At 36.3% G+C, this 13,797-nt stretch overlaps 1 protein-coding gene across 2 annotated transcripts; it reads right to left on the bottom strand.

Annotated features, from left to right (window-relative positions):
* Nucleotides 1–2,777: 2,777 nt before the first annotated feature.
* LOC131001286 (pre-mRNA-processing protein 40C) lies at nucleotides 2,778–13,490 on the bottom strand. 2 transcript variants are annotated; one of them, XM_057927630.1, is made up of 15 exons: nucleotides 13,316–13,490; nucleotides 11,561–11,800; nucleotides 10,589–11,219; nucleotides 10,349–10,482; nucleotides 9,713–9,750; nucleotides 9,189–9,267; nucleotides 8,417–8,869; nucleotides 8,112–8,195; nucleotides 7,775–7,915; nucleotides 7,560–7,666; nucleotides 6,715–6,838; nucleotides 6,187–6,330; nucleotides 4,587–4,733; nucleotides 3,715–3,837; nucleotides 2,778–3,468 (listed from the first exon to the last, which is right to left on the bottom strand). In XM_057927630.1, exons 2-15 carry the CDS (start codon nucleotides 11,672–11,674, stop codon nucleotides 3,163–3,165), a joined length of 2,625 nt encoding a protein of 874 aa, XP_057783613.1. In that variant the 5' UTR covers nucleotides 11,675–11,800; nucleotides 13,316–13,490; the 3' UTR covers nucleotides 2,778–3,162. The 2 variants fall into 2 exon arrangements, with proteins under 2 accessions (XP_057783613.1, XP_057783614.1); XM_057927631.1 differs by having other exon boundaries at nucleotides 11,678–11,800; nucleotides 13,316–13,471.
* Nucleotides 13,491–13,797: the final 307 nt, after the last annotated feature.

Genomic DNA, 13,797 nt, shown 5'->3' with positions numbered 1-13,797 from the left:
TTTATATCCTTAAACTTGGGTCACGCACGACACTTGCATTGTTCATTATGTACTTTTACTTATGTCAAAATTGACATTTCCTAAAACAGTACAATATATGAAGAAACAATAGGGCCGAATGGCCCTATTCAACATACAACATCAAATTTTGCCCATCATTTGAAAAAACATAAATTTTGGCCATTTTTTGTATGTCATGACTATTCTACCATTCTCTCTCTCCTATCTCTTTCTCACTCCCCTCTCTCTGCTCTAGCGGCTCCTCTCTCTTTCTCATCTCACTCCCTCTCTCTCTCCAGCGGCTGCGCGGCAGCGGCGCCGAGCTTGGAGAATTCGTCGGAGCTCTCGCGGCGGTGGTGGAGGAGATCCTCCATCTCTCTCTCTTCAGCGGCTACCGCTCTCTCCTCTCTCTTTCTCATCTCCCTCTCTCTCTCTCTCTCTCCAGCGCGCGGTGGCGGCAGATCTGGTCTGATGAGGCGGCGGCGGTGGATCTGATTTGATCGTTGCGCTGCCTCCTTCGATTTCAGCCATGGCAGATCTGATCTGATCTGTGTGCTGCACGTATAGCACTTATGGCACTATTAGTGCCATAAGTGCCATAAGTGCACACTTCCCCCTAGGGTTTAGATATTTCATTTAGGGTTTAGATTATCCATATGAAGTTTAGATATTCCATCTAGGGTTTAGATTATCCATTTAGGGTTTAGATGTTCCATTTAGGGTTTAAATGATGTTGTTGTTTCTGTATTTCTGCTGCACGTATGGCACTTATGGCACTATTAGTGCCATAAGTGCCCAAATGATTATTTTACTTGGTTTTATTTTGGATTTCCGTTGGCACTTATGGCACTATTAGTGCCATAAGTGCAATAGTGCCATAAGTGCCAACGGAAATCCAAAATAAAACCAAAGTAAAATCTTGGCACTTATGGCACTAATAGTGCCATAAGAGCATCCACAATGCTTGCACCCATAGTGGGTGCAATAGAATGGGTTCCACTTCTATTGCACTCACTCCCACAATGGTATTGCACTCACTATGGGTGCAATAGATTTTATTTTATTTTTGAATTAGTTTTATTCTAGTTTCCATTTTACAATAATTAAGAAATTAAAATTTCATTGAATTAAAATTCAAATCCTACATTGTTAGAAATATAAGAAATACAAGAAATTAAAATCCTAAATTACTTAAATTAAAACAAACATAAAATAAAAAATCCTAAAAATCTACGGGATGTTGTGTCGTTTTTTTATCTCGAATCCTAAAAAATCCTAAAAATCCTAAAAAATCCTAAAAATCTACGGAAAAAAAAAACGGTAAAAAACGGCTATTTTTAATTTTCTTTTTTTTTTTTCCGGCCGAAAAGGGGCGCGTGTTTTACACGCCCCCTCCATCGCTCCCACTATTCACGGGTGCGTAGCAACGCCCCCCCTCCTTCACACCCGGGTGCGGCAATGGTGGTGGGTGCGATAGGCCGGGTTCGATCCGGCCATCGCACCCACCGCTGCGGATGCTCTAAGTGCCTAACCCGACCCGACACGCGACCTGCGTGCTTGATCCTACCCGGTCCGCCTCATTAAGGGTAAAAACGTCCAAATCAATAAAAATTGCCAAAATTTGTGTTTTTTTAATGTGTGGCCATAAATTGTGTTTTATGCTTCATTTTGGCTACTTCAAAATTTTACTCATATATGAATGCGAATTTGACATTTGATATTTGATAGATGTCTTTTAACAAAACACGACCTTCGCGCGAGTATATTTTTCTAAAACTTAATTTCAGATTTTAGTTATTGAGTATAATTTCGACTGGCTACTATAGGAAAACTGATGTTTTGTCGAAACTAGTAAGACCATCGCACGACGAAATAGAAATTAAATGATATATTTAAATAAATAAATATAAATATTAAACAGAAACAAAATATAATAAATGCAAAATATGGTTTAAAAATAAAATACTAATTACTCAATAAAACTTCGAATATAAAAACGTAATTTTCAATTATATATAAAGTGTAATGATAATTATAGTTAATAAATTATTTTAAATTATTTGATAATGAAAAATAATTACACATTATTATTATAGATTATTTCACATAATAATAAATAAATAAATATTTTCATGCACAAACATAAATAAAAAATTGTAAAAATTTAATAACCTGTTCGTTTTAAATTCATTTTGAATAATTTTTGTACCATATTAAAGATCTTCTAACGAACTTAAACTTAAGATGTATTTTTTATAAATTAAATTTGACAATGTTTTAAAAAGAGCAAAAATTGTAAGAAGAAAATAGAAAAAAAATATATTAAAAGAATTGATGGGGGAAGAGAGAGAAAAAATAATGGGAGAAAACTTCTCTTTTATATATTATATAGATATAGTAATATCGTCACATGATTTAGTGTACGTTATACAATGCGTGTTATTTAGGTTTTAATGGTCACTTGATTTTGACAAAAATTTATAAACTGGCTAAAGACGCACGCAATTGCTACAAGCCTAGAAAGTATAGAAATATCGACGAGTTTACAAATTTGTTCAAAAATATTCTATTTTATTTTTTCCAAATTAGATTTCATCAGGGCGAGCTTAGTGCTATAGATGCCAAAATACTGTTAATAAACTCTTTTTTCTCTGATTTCGTTTAAGTTCACAAATGGTTTAAATATTTAAAATTTTAACACATATTAAAGGTACATATCTATATTTGAAAATTAATTTAACTTTCTCTAAAAAAAAAAAACTATACAAAACACAATGTGTAAAATAACTATAATAAAGATTCAAATAAAAATATACACCACCAAGTCTAAAATAAGTATGGTGTTACACATCAACTCATCAGTAAATCTAGCAGAGCAAGAAATCAGACTTGAGTTCCATCACCAATAACCATAGCATAGATCACCAAAAATTTCACGTACAAAATTCTAAGTTGAAATTCTTACACTGTCACACTGCATTTCCATATACTCCTTACTTCGACCGGGTGCAGTAGCACATAAACCATCTCAGCTACGTACGTACATTTTCAAGGTTTAATTCAATTCTGCTCCAAAAAAATGTTCGTGCAAATGGAATGACAGGAGAGGGAGGCTGTTTAGGACTTACTCGAGTCGAGAGAGAGAGAGAACACGAGAAGCGGCTATCTTCTGTCGTTGGTTCTCCACGGATGATTCCCAGAATCGATGCTAGCTTTACTTTTCCCATCTGCAGGTTTCTCTCCTTGATCTTGATCTTTCTTTTGCTTCCGTAGAATCTCCTCAGCATGTCGTCGCCACAAGGCTTCTCTTTCTTTCCTCGGCATTTTGTTATATCTAGGATCATTCTTCAAGAGCAGTTTTGCTGTCGACCAAGATGTTAAAATGGTTTTACCATCTTCAGTTTCTTGAGCTGCACCTTCTGCAGATACGACATCTACCAACAGAGATCTGAACTCATGTGCACACCTCTAGAATTGCAAAGAAACACAGTAAGTGTACAAGCATAGATAATAAAATGACACACCAATTGAAACTTGACTGCAGAGAACTTAGCATGGTAAGCATGAAAAGTTGAATTCCACAGTAAATCATTTGATAGAGTTATAAGAATAAGGGTCAATTATTGGTGTACCAGACATGTCTGCTAAAATTTAAGAGGTATATAACAAAAAACTTAGGTGAATAGTGCCATATCAAAGGAAAGCCAGGATTACCTCATGCAAGGATTTAACATGTTCACGAAAAAGTTTCTCTAAATCAGATTTGTCTAGCTGTGGATTAGCAGCACGTCCTTGAGGATCCTTCTCCAACTTCAGCTTTGATTCTGACAAGGATGCCTAGATGCAAAGAAAACAATTCGGAAGGAACGGTCAAGTTCAAGAGAATTAGAAGAAGGATCATGAACTCAGGACAGCATATACATGTCTTAGATAATAATTACAAATACTGAAGTTGATGTTTGATGTTTCAATGCAGTGCTCCGTTATCTATAAGAAATATATGCTCTTATATAAATGAAAATATGGCTTAATCAGAATCATCATCTTAAAATTTACAAAAGCTGCCATGTGCTAGTAAAAATTGGAAGAAGTTTGGTGGGAGCAGAGCCATCTGATCTGATGCAGTGTTTGGTGATTGTGATGACGCCCCATTTTAACTTTCATAATGATTTATTGGAGCTGTACAGTGTATATGAATTTCTTCAAAGGATAAACACATAATATAGTTTATGTTTGCACATAATAAAGGGTTCAGATCTTTCCTTACTACGAAGCTGTAGGATTGAAGGACAATCTTTTGCAAGTTCTGTAGAACAAATAATTGCACCGGTGTGCAAAAAATAATTTGTCTTTGTGAGTTTTAGCTGATTCTGGACCACCTTCAAGTTTCCAGATTAACAATCCAAGTGTACACTTGGCATGTTTAGCATGTGCCGTGATTAAGAAAAAATCATTATTTAAAGCATTGGTTTTCTTAATGTCTGGATTAATATCTATGAAGGTGAAGGGATAATCTAAAGTACAACCAGCAGATAGTTGAAGTTATGAAAACTATAGAGAATCCAAATACTTCAAAATATTAAAACCTGAGGATCTTTTATTGTTTCCACCAATAGAGCTTGATATGATTCAATAGCTTCCTTCCTGCGAGCTTTCTGTCTCACTCTCTCAACTTCTTGCTCCTCTCTTTCTTTTCGTTTTCTCAGAGCTCTCTCTCTCTCCTTCAATTTGTCCTACAAGCAAAGCACATGCACATTAAGTTCCGTGAGGACATATTAATCAACCAAATCAGGAGCAAGTGAGACAGAGTATCAGTAACTGTTTGCTAATTCCTGTTATCCTTTGGTTTCTGAGAAACAGAAACGGTTAATATAAAAGAGAAATATCTTTCACAACTGGATAACTGATCTTATTCATTAACTAGAAGATATATGACAATAAGATTACTTCTTGTGTATGTCTTACTCTACACAATGTTCAAGTAGCATCCTTATTATTATGCACAGATTGTCTTAGTGATTGATTAGTCTGCATCTTGATCATGTTTGAGCTCACAGACATCTTACCTCTTATAACATGCACATTTTGTGTCTAAATTTTATAGATGGCCCATGCTCCTTTCTAATATCAAGAAATTATTTTCTTCTTTTTTATCTAATGAAATGAAATGGCACTCTACTAGTAAAGAGGAAGTACAATAGTAGCATTATAACTTATATAGCACAGGTTTTTATTCTGCAGTATTTATCATCTGTCTTGAAGGGTAAAAAATTCTTTTTGTTTTCGGGGATAGGGGTGAACCGTAAAACTTGGATTTCACATTGTCTTTTGTATGTTCATAGTGCTTGTTTGCTATGGGTGATTAGGGTGTATAATACACTAATGACACCCTAATATCATGTTTGCTTCAAAACATGAGGCCCTTTATAAAGCAAGGGCCCAATATGTATTATACAGATCTTTGGGATTCTGTATACCACCTTCTAGGTGGGATTACATAATCCAAATCCTAATTATAGCACTTATTAATTTGATAATAGATTAAACTACCATAATTTCACCTTTCTACTATAAATTAATTTATTAAACTACCAAAATTTCACTTTCCTATCATAATTTATTTATAAAGCAAATAATTTAATACATCTAACCCAACATAATATTGATACCTTATGCAATACAAGACATCCCAGTCAAACAAATCAAGCCTTATCCCATACTGTCAAGCAAACGAGCCCTTAGTGTACATAAAATGGCTTTAATAGAGGCACAGTATGTATAATTCAATTGACCCATACTTTTTCTTATTCCCTTTATGTGACTTGAGAGTGGCACTTGGAAAATATATCCTTCATATATGCCTTACTTCTATCTAAATTCTTATTTAAACCCGATCTATAAGACAATAACCACAGATAAGTACAAGTTTAAATCATGGTTCATGCACATCAGAACATTGGATAACTGTGTAGAAAATGGATTTATCTTATGTAACGAAGCTGAAAATGGAGCAGAGATATAAGTTGAACTCTAGCTCCCAAGTAACACATCTTAACCTAATCGTGGAAAACATTACATGAAATCAGTAAGCAAACTGACTCCCTAAAACATAAAACGATCAACAAATAAGTGATTGGATTTGGAACCAGCAGTTACTGAAAGTCAGAAGCAAAGCATTTGTCTTACCTCTTCACCTTGTTTTGCCTTTGCCTTCTGAGCAGTCTCTTCTACAGCAGCCTTTAGTTCTGCTACATATTCATTAAATAACTTCTCCCTATCTTCATGCTTGACTGACTTGTATCTGGGATCACTTCTTAAGCTATCCTTCACCTACCAGAGAAAACATTCACATCTTAATACAACACTGTTCAAGCTTCTGCATATTAATTTGTGCACTATATAACCAACCCTCAACCTACTAAAATTTTTTCTCATGAACAAATAAATCGCTCCATATTTCATCCGCATAATATTGGCATGACTGTGCCAAAAGATTCATCAGGAAAAACTTAAGCAATGGTTTATCTTTTGTGTGTACTATGGAAGGAGGAAGAAATCATTCAATATTCACCGCAAGATGCTTACATGGAAAGATAGAACTCTTACAAGAGCCAATAAAATATGAGTATCTCCATGGAGTCGGTCAAGCTGGGTTGGCGAAAACCAGTCTTCACTAGGAACTAAAAATAACATCACCTTTCGGCATAAACCTACCTTTGACCACCTGGAAGTAGATGTAATATCTCCTCTATCCTTAAGCAGCGACTTGAAGTTAGATGTCATAACAGCACGCTGTGCTTGAGCTTTTTCTTGAGCACTCCTTTTCAGAAGCAACACCCTAGCAAGGCAGAAACTAAGTTAGATATAGCAGTCTAGATCACATATGGAAGTCTCATTACATTTTCACAATAATGTCCCAACATTAGTATAATGACAAATTGGGAACATCGTTTACAGAAAATCACTACTGTGTGTCTGGTTTCCGGTGCCTAGGATAATATGTTTTCCATTCAAATGATTTAGTTTCATTCTTTTCTTTCAGATTTTAAATTTTCGATTTCAGATTATTGTTTCTTCAGCACATCATAGCTCGAGAAAACAACAGATCTTATAGTACCAGATATATAAAATAAAATGTTGTTCATGAAGCTCAAAAGGTGAGGCTCAATTTCTTTCTCAAGTTTATATTATCTTGTGCAGCACATCAATTTTTTGCAATCTGCAAAGTATATTTATCTAGCATTGCAAAAAGAGAGGAACTGGTGCCTCCACGAAGGGATCAACTCCAAACCAGATTGACACCCAAAACAAATTAAGGGATACACACTTTACCACCCAAACAAAGATAACAACAGGGAAGCCAATGACTGATTTTAATCGTAAGTAATCTTTTAAAGCTTATTAATTATGAATGGCTGATTACCTGTCATCAATAAACAAATTGTAGCCGACAGATTATAAGACACGGGAGAACTATAACAAGGTTCACTAACCGACAGTAGAAATCAGCAGAGAGAACCAAACTATTGGTTGAATATCAGTAAGGTGACAAATCATACCTTTCATTTAACAAATGTTCCCTCTCTTTCCTGTCCAAGGCCAGAAATCGAGGATCCTCACCCCATCTCCTCTTAAATGTTTGATAATCAGTATTGTGATCAATGTCCTGAATGTCATAAAAATGTTCTTAGACCTTTAACTCCCTGATGCCTATCCAGAATTCAAGTTCAAAAAGTAACAGAGAATACTTTAACAGGAGACAATTGCACCAAACCTCCTTTGCTTCTTCCAGTAACTGCTTGAAACCCTCCAAAGCAGCCTTCTGAGCCGCTCGTTTTTCCTTTCGCTCCTCTTCAGCACGAGTTCGAACATAGTGCTCAAAGAGAGCTCTTCGTGTACTTTGGTCTGGAATGGCCTGCAACAGATTAACCTCATGAAAAGCAAAGTAATGCTAACCCTTTCTCACAGAGACATAAAGTTCCATTAAATAAGAAGAAAGCTTGGTGTATAACCAGCTGACTGAAGACTAAATAACTAATAAAAGAAACTCCAGATTGCAGGTTGCCCGAAATCCACAACAGATTACTTAATTGGTAAGAGAATCAACAAACCTTGAAGCGTGGATCAAAGACTATTTTAGGAAGTTCTTTCTCCCATTTTGAGAATGGTGCCACCCCCCTTTCCTTAAGCATCTCCTAAGAAAGTCCAAAGCACAAGCAGATGTGAAATGACAGAATGATTTGACACAGACTTAGAAGAACATGCACAGAAATACGTCAGCAAATCATTGGTAGATCAGAACTTCAAAAGGACAGCAAAAAGCTCAGGTGTAAATGTCAACTACAAATTTTGAGGTATTTTACTACCACAAATGGAATGAGAAGAGGGTCTGATTATAAGCACGAAACATGAGTACCTTGAATTGAACGAGACAGTCCTCCATGGTGGGGCCTCCATCTTCATCCTCGGAATCAGAAGAAGAATTGGAGATGTCACCGTCCCGATTCTTATCCTTATTATCATTTTGGAGACTTTTGGTAGTAGCCTCCATTGGTTTTGAGCCATTAAGTTCTAATGCAACTGAACCAGACACAGCTGGGGAGGAACTAGAATCAGGGATTCCAGAATCCTGTAACTTCTTTTTGATGAGATCCAGTGCAGAAGATGAGGCAGATGCACCTGAAGATCGGACAGCTATGGCATCACGACCGCCTGTGTTAGCAGCAGGTGTGCTTAAACTAACAAGATCAGATCCTTTTTCAGTTATAATATTAGTAATGGTCACTGACACTGATGGAGCTTGCAAAGCATCAGCATCATGCTTCTTTCTCAACTCAGTTAGCTCACTAGGTATTTGCCAGCTACTTACCTAATTCAGAAACAGATAAAATTATCAGATTACTGCTCAAGCCATCAGGTTTTTTATGTTTTTGTTATAGGTACATATTTTAGGTATATCTCTTGGATATTTGAGGTATATCTCTTTCTTTACAATGGTAACATACGTGTAGTTATATGGGTCTTTTACCCTGAATCAATATACGGTAATCTGTTTCTAAATAAAACTATGCAGTCAAAACAGAAAATAAAGGGCAAGGACATCAGTTTTAAATTGCCAAATCAGCACACCAGCATACAGGTTTAGCTTATGAGATACAACCAAATAAATGCAGTGAAAAGCTTCAGACCTTATTTGTGGTATTGTAGTAATATTTTTTCCCATCATTAGTGGTGACAAGTGTCCAATCAGTACCGGACAATTTCTCCCTGGACAAGAAAAGAAAAAAGTGTCAGCATAACTTCACAAAGAAACTGTACAAGTGAGGAAGAAACAAGTTTCACCAGGGAAACTGCACACTACATGCTCCAAGCTCCTGTGCTGTTTGATGATATCAAGTGGTTTCGACAGAGAAAGACATCACTAGTACCAACATCTAACTGTGAACTCGAGAAATCTAGAGGTCATTATTGAACTAGATGAGGATTACTACAATGATGATTTTTAGAAATACAGTATAGGCTGAGGGTACAGTACAAATCAGTTATCTTTGGTTCACTGATTTACTTTGTTATGTTTGATGATAGATATCTTCTTTCAGACACTTATATTATTATAAACCCAATGTTCATATCCATTACTTCCAGCAATATTACCAGAAGACAAAGTCAAGCTATTAATACAGTATCCCTCCATTTATTGCAGATAACTCACCATGAAACAGGAGTTGGCTGGACACTTGCTTTATCCGACTGCATTGTAAAGAAAAGACACAATCAGGACAACCATAAGTAAAAATATTGGAAGACTACAAGGCAAGAAAAAGTTTGCAACAACAAATGCAGAGCGAGCTCAATCAAACATTACTAACAGAATAACTAATTGTGTTCAACAATCTTTGAAGTCTGAAAAGTAGTTATTTCTGATTTTTAACATTTTCTCTCAGCAGCAAGTTGGTAGAACAACATCCCAATTCTCCATGAATTACCTATCTGCAGTCTAGAGGCATTGAAAGATAAATTTTTTCATACGATATTTGTGACTTTCACTTGAGACTTGAGAGTCATTACCCAAACCCCAACACACACCACCATACAAACAAACAAAATCACTAAATTCAAGGTCATCAAATTCTTCCTAAGACCATCCACCATAGCATGTTAAACATAACAGGTGAAAGTGCATAAGACGAAGCACATGTTTGGATTTTGGAAGTTAGGACAAGGAATATCATAACTCAATTTGCCTATGAGCAAGTACAATACATAATGCATATTACAGATAAACAACAAAAACGGAAAAAATAACTGCACCATTAGTTTTTTATAGATAATCCAATGCTGGCAGTACCTCTCCTTTAAAATCTGAAGGTTTCTCATAAGTAGACTCCCCTGTCAATGCATTATAATAGTACACAATCCCAGTCTCTGTCCTGTGGGCTGTCCAGGCATCCAGTTTTTCTTTGGGAGCTTCATCTTTGGTTTCTGCATTTTCAGTGTTCCCAGTTATCCATAGAAAATCTTTGCAGTGTCATGGCACAATAGAATAGCTAGAACTGCAAAGAAATTGAAACTGGACTTTTAGTTTTACCAATTCCAGGGGGTAACTCTGCCTGTTCAGAACCAATGGATGATTGTCTACCAGCAGTAAAGGAAGTTGTAGGAACCCCCATTGCAGATACTGCAGGTGAAACTCCAGGAGGTTGGATATCAGAATATGAAACAGATTGTGGAGCTGTGCTACGTATCGGCATTGGATAAGGCCCAGGAACAGCAGCACCATAGGGTGAAAAAGATGGTCTAGCAAAGCCGCCAATGTGCTGATGAGACAACCATGGTCCAGGAGGAGCAACCTGAGGAGGAGCGGATGGGTAGATAGCAACTGCATTATGCTGAATGGGAGGGTTGGGAAGAACAGGAGCACCGGGCATGAACGTTCTTAGTGCAGTGGAATCTTGAGATGAAGCCAGAATGGTTGAACTTGAGGGAGAAGGTATGGAAGAAGCAATTCCAGGGGGGCCAGGGGTCGCAGGAGCTCTAGCCATCCTTGCAGGAACTTGAAATGTTGCTGGAGCAGGCATCCACGAATTCATATTACTAAAATTGTTGGGTGCAAAATGTGCTGCAGGACTGGCATTAGGTAGGGCCTGAGAAGCAGATTGCATAACTGCTGACGCAGAAGTAGTTGCTCCCACTTCTTGAGCACCATCAGCTCTTACATTCTGAAGCCAAGGGAACCGATGCTAGCATATCAATAGCATGTAGCATTTAAAGAAAGTAAGAGAATATATTCTCAAATACTTTAGCATGCTGATTAAGGTAACACAAGTACAACCTCATATATGGACCAAAATTCAATTTAAAATTTTCAATATTAGTACAAAAGTTGCAAGTTGTGCCAAATGCATCTACTGGATGGGATCAGAATGAGAAAACAAGAAGATCGCGATGAATGAATCAACGAACTAGGTAAGTTGCATGGCTGTCGTGTACATATTGCAAGTTAAAGCAATGTCACATAGACACGTGCACATAGAATGAAATGAATTAGGCTAAGCCATACAGTTGTTTGTGATTGATCAGTTTGCTTTGGTAGCACATTTCCGTTGAAAGAATAATTTCCAGCATGGGATGAATTTCCTTCAGGAACAAAAAAAGGAGGGCCTGGATGGGCCATGACCTGTCCTGCTGCTCCAGACGAAAATTATTTAGGATTTGATGGGATTGACGAAGTAGGAGGTATCAGTGATTATGCAGAAGACTGAGCACTCTTTCCTACTTCGGGAAGACCTTGCTCAACAGCCTGCACAAATTAATCAAACAGTAAAAGAAGAAACAGACAAAGTCATATTTAAAGGTTGAGCATTAGAAGGAAGGGATAAGAAGACATACAAAAGATGAGAACAGTTCTATCTCACAAAATGGAGAAAAACAGGAACGCAATAATGTAACAATAGGGGATAGCACAGACTCGGATTCAAAAGAAAATTATGGTTTCAAGGGTAACTTTCACATGCTCAGACTTTTTTAAAAGTTTGCAGAACTTACATTACATATGCATATGCACATGTGACTCATAGAAGTAAATTTACTTGGCAACTGGTAAACAATGCAAGCATACAGCATACACAAGAATCTCATATCAAACACGGATACACAGAAGATAAAATTTTGTCATCCAATAATAGTTATACTCCCAAGTATACAGCTTTCTATCAACCCTTTGCTAGCAGCTGCAATCATCCAGTTACAAATTACAGACACAAATGTACTCATTCAACCATAATTATTTATCTAAAAGATGGTCTAGAAATAGTGTCATGGTACACAACATGAAACAAACAAGTCCTCTCCACAATATATATTATTAATCCCATACAATAAATCGATAATATAGTTGATTTGGTCGTCTGGCAACAGATAAGAAACTTAGAAGTCCAGCTCTAGAATGCAAGATAGTCAGTGAAGAAAAATTAATCAGCACCCACAAATACACCAAAAGAAAATAGGTGGAGATGCTGAAGAACCTATGCCTCACTTGCACCACCTATAGACAAAACATCAGGCTTCTAATAAAACACTATATATTTCCTCATTTGTGCTAAGATGAAGGAATTGTTCATGAAAGCTTCCAGAAGGCCAACAATTGCATTCAAGAAAAAGAATGAAGGTTCACATAAAGCAATATCTGGCATATAGATTTCTGAGTATCTCAGACACATCACTCGTTGTTGCAGTTCTAGTTGAACTAAGGATGTTGCTCTACTTCACCATTTCATTAATTTGCAGGAGCTAAAAGTAATTTCTAGACAACAAAAATATATCAAGCCCTGAAAGACAAGCAAGATTCAAAAAATAAAATAAAAATCAATGCTTAAGATTTCTTATACAGGAGAACCTAATCGGCCCAAAAATCAAACAGCTTTACCCGGCGTGCACACAACCGATGTCTCGCTCCTTCAGAAACCACATTAATTTTGTTTTTATAAACAAAAAAGGTAAACAGAAGCTAAAGGGCTCAATTTATTAACCAATAAATAAAATCAAAGCATCCCGCTTCTTCCAAGAGCAAACCCACTAGCCACAACACTGAGTACGAGACATATCAATAAGCAAAATAATAACATGAATGCTATAACAGCATGAATGACAGAACCAAGCAAAAATTGAGAAAAAGGCAAATGATACATGCCTTTAAAGGAGACTGCACAAGCAAAATGAAGCGCCAAATCAAAAATACCCATTTACTCTTAATCACGGCAAGGAAACCGCACAAAATGATCAATCAGTTCATCAGAACGAAGCAGAAGGATTGTACCTTGAGTTCCAGCACGTAAAATCTTTCAAAATTTGGCGAAACGGGGAACTGACAGTGGAAAAAACTGGGGTTGCTGAAAATTGCGAGCCAAATTACGAGAAATTTTATTTTTTTTATTGAATAAAAATATAGATGACATAAATAATCGGTATAAATTAGGGATTCGAGTAATCGAGTTATACTTTTTTTTTCAGTGTTTTTCTTAACTTTTACATCGAAACTGGGCCCAAACGGTTGGATATCCAAATATAGTTTATTTTTATTCGGCCCAGCTCCATTTATATTATTGCCTTCATAAGTATTAATTAAAAAGAGAGATGATTCTATACATAGCCCATTATTTCTTCTTATAATCTATATTTAAAAACATGGGCACATCATCATGACTGGGGATCAATTTACTACCTGGTATGCTGACTGTATTTTTGATGAAGATCATTTCTCGATATTAGGGGGAGATAAAAGTCCAACTTCAACACAAT

Source organism: Salvia miltiorrhiza, chromosome 8, assembly GCF_028751815.1.
Source record: "Salvia miltiorrhiza cultivar Shanhuang (shh) chromosome 8, IMPLAD_Smil_shh, whole genome shotgun sequence".
Taxonomy (NCBI): domain Eukaryota; kingdom Viridiplantae; phylum Streptophyta; class Magnoliopsida; order Lamiales; family Lamiaceae; genus Salvia; species Salvia miltiorrhiza.
This window is presented reverse-complemented; position numbering and strand designations above follow the sequence as displayed.

Coding starts and splice junctions, on each gene's coding strand:
- LOC131001286 (XM_057927630.1), bottom strand. CDS start 11,674: ATGGCCCATCCAGGCCCTCCTTTTTTTGTTCCTGAAGGAAATTCATCC. Junction 8,870..9,188: donor ACTACAATACCACAAATAAG/GTCTGAAGCTTT, acceptor TTTCTGAATTAG/GTAAGTAGCTGGCAAATACC. Junction 7,916..8,111: donor TCTTTGATCCACGCTTCAAG/GTTTGTTGATTC, acceptor AATCTGTTGCAG/GCCATTCCAGACCAAAGTAC.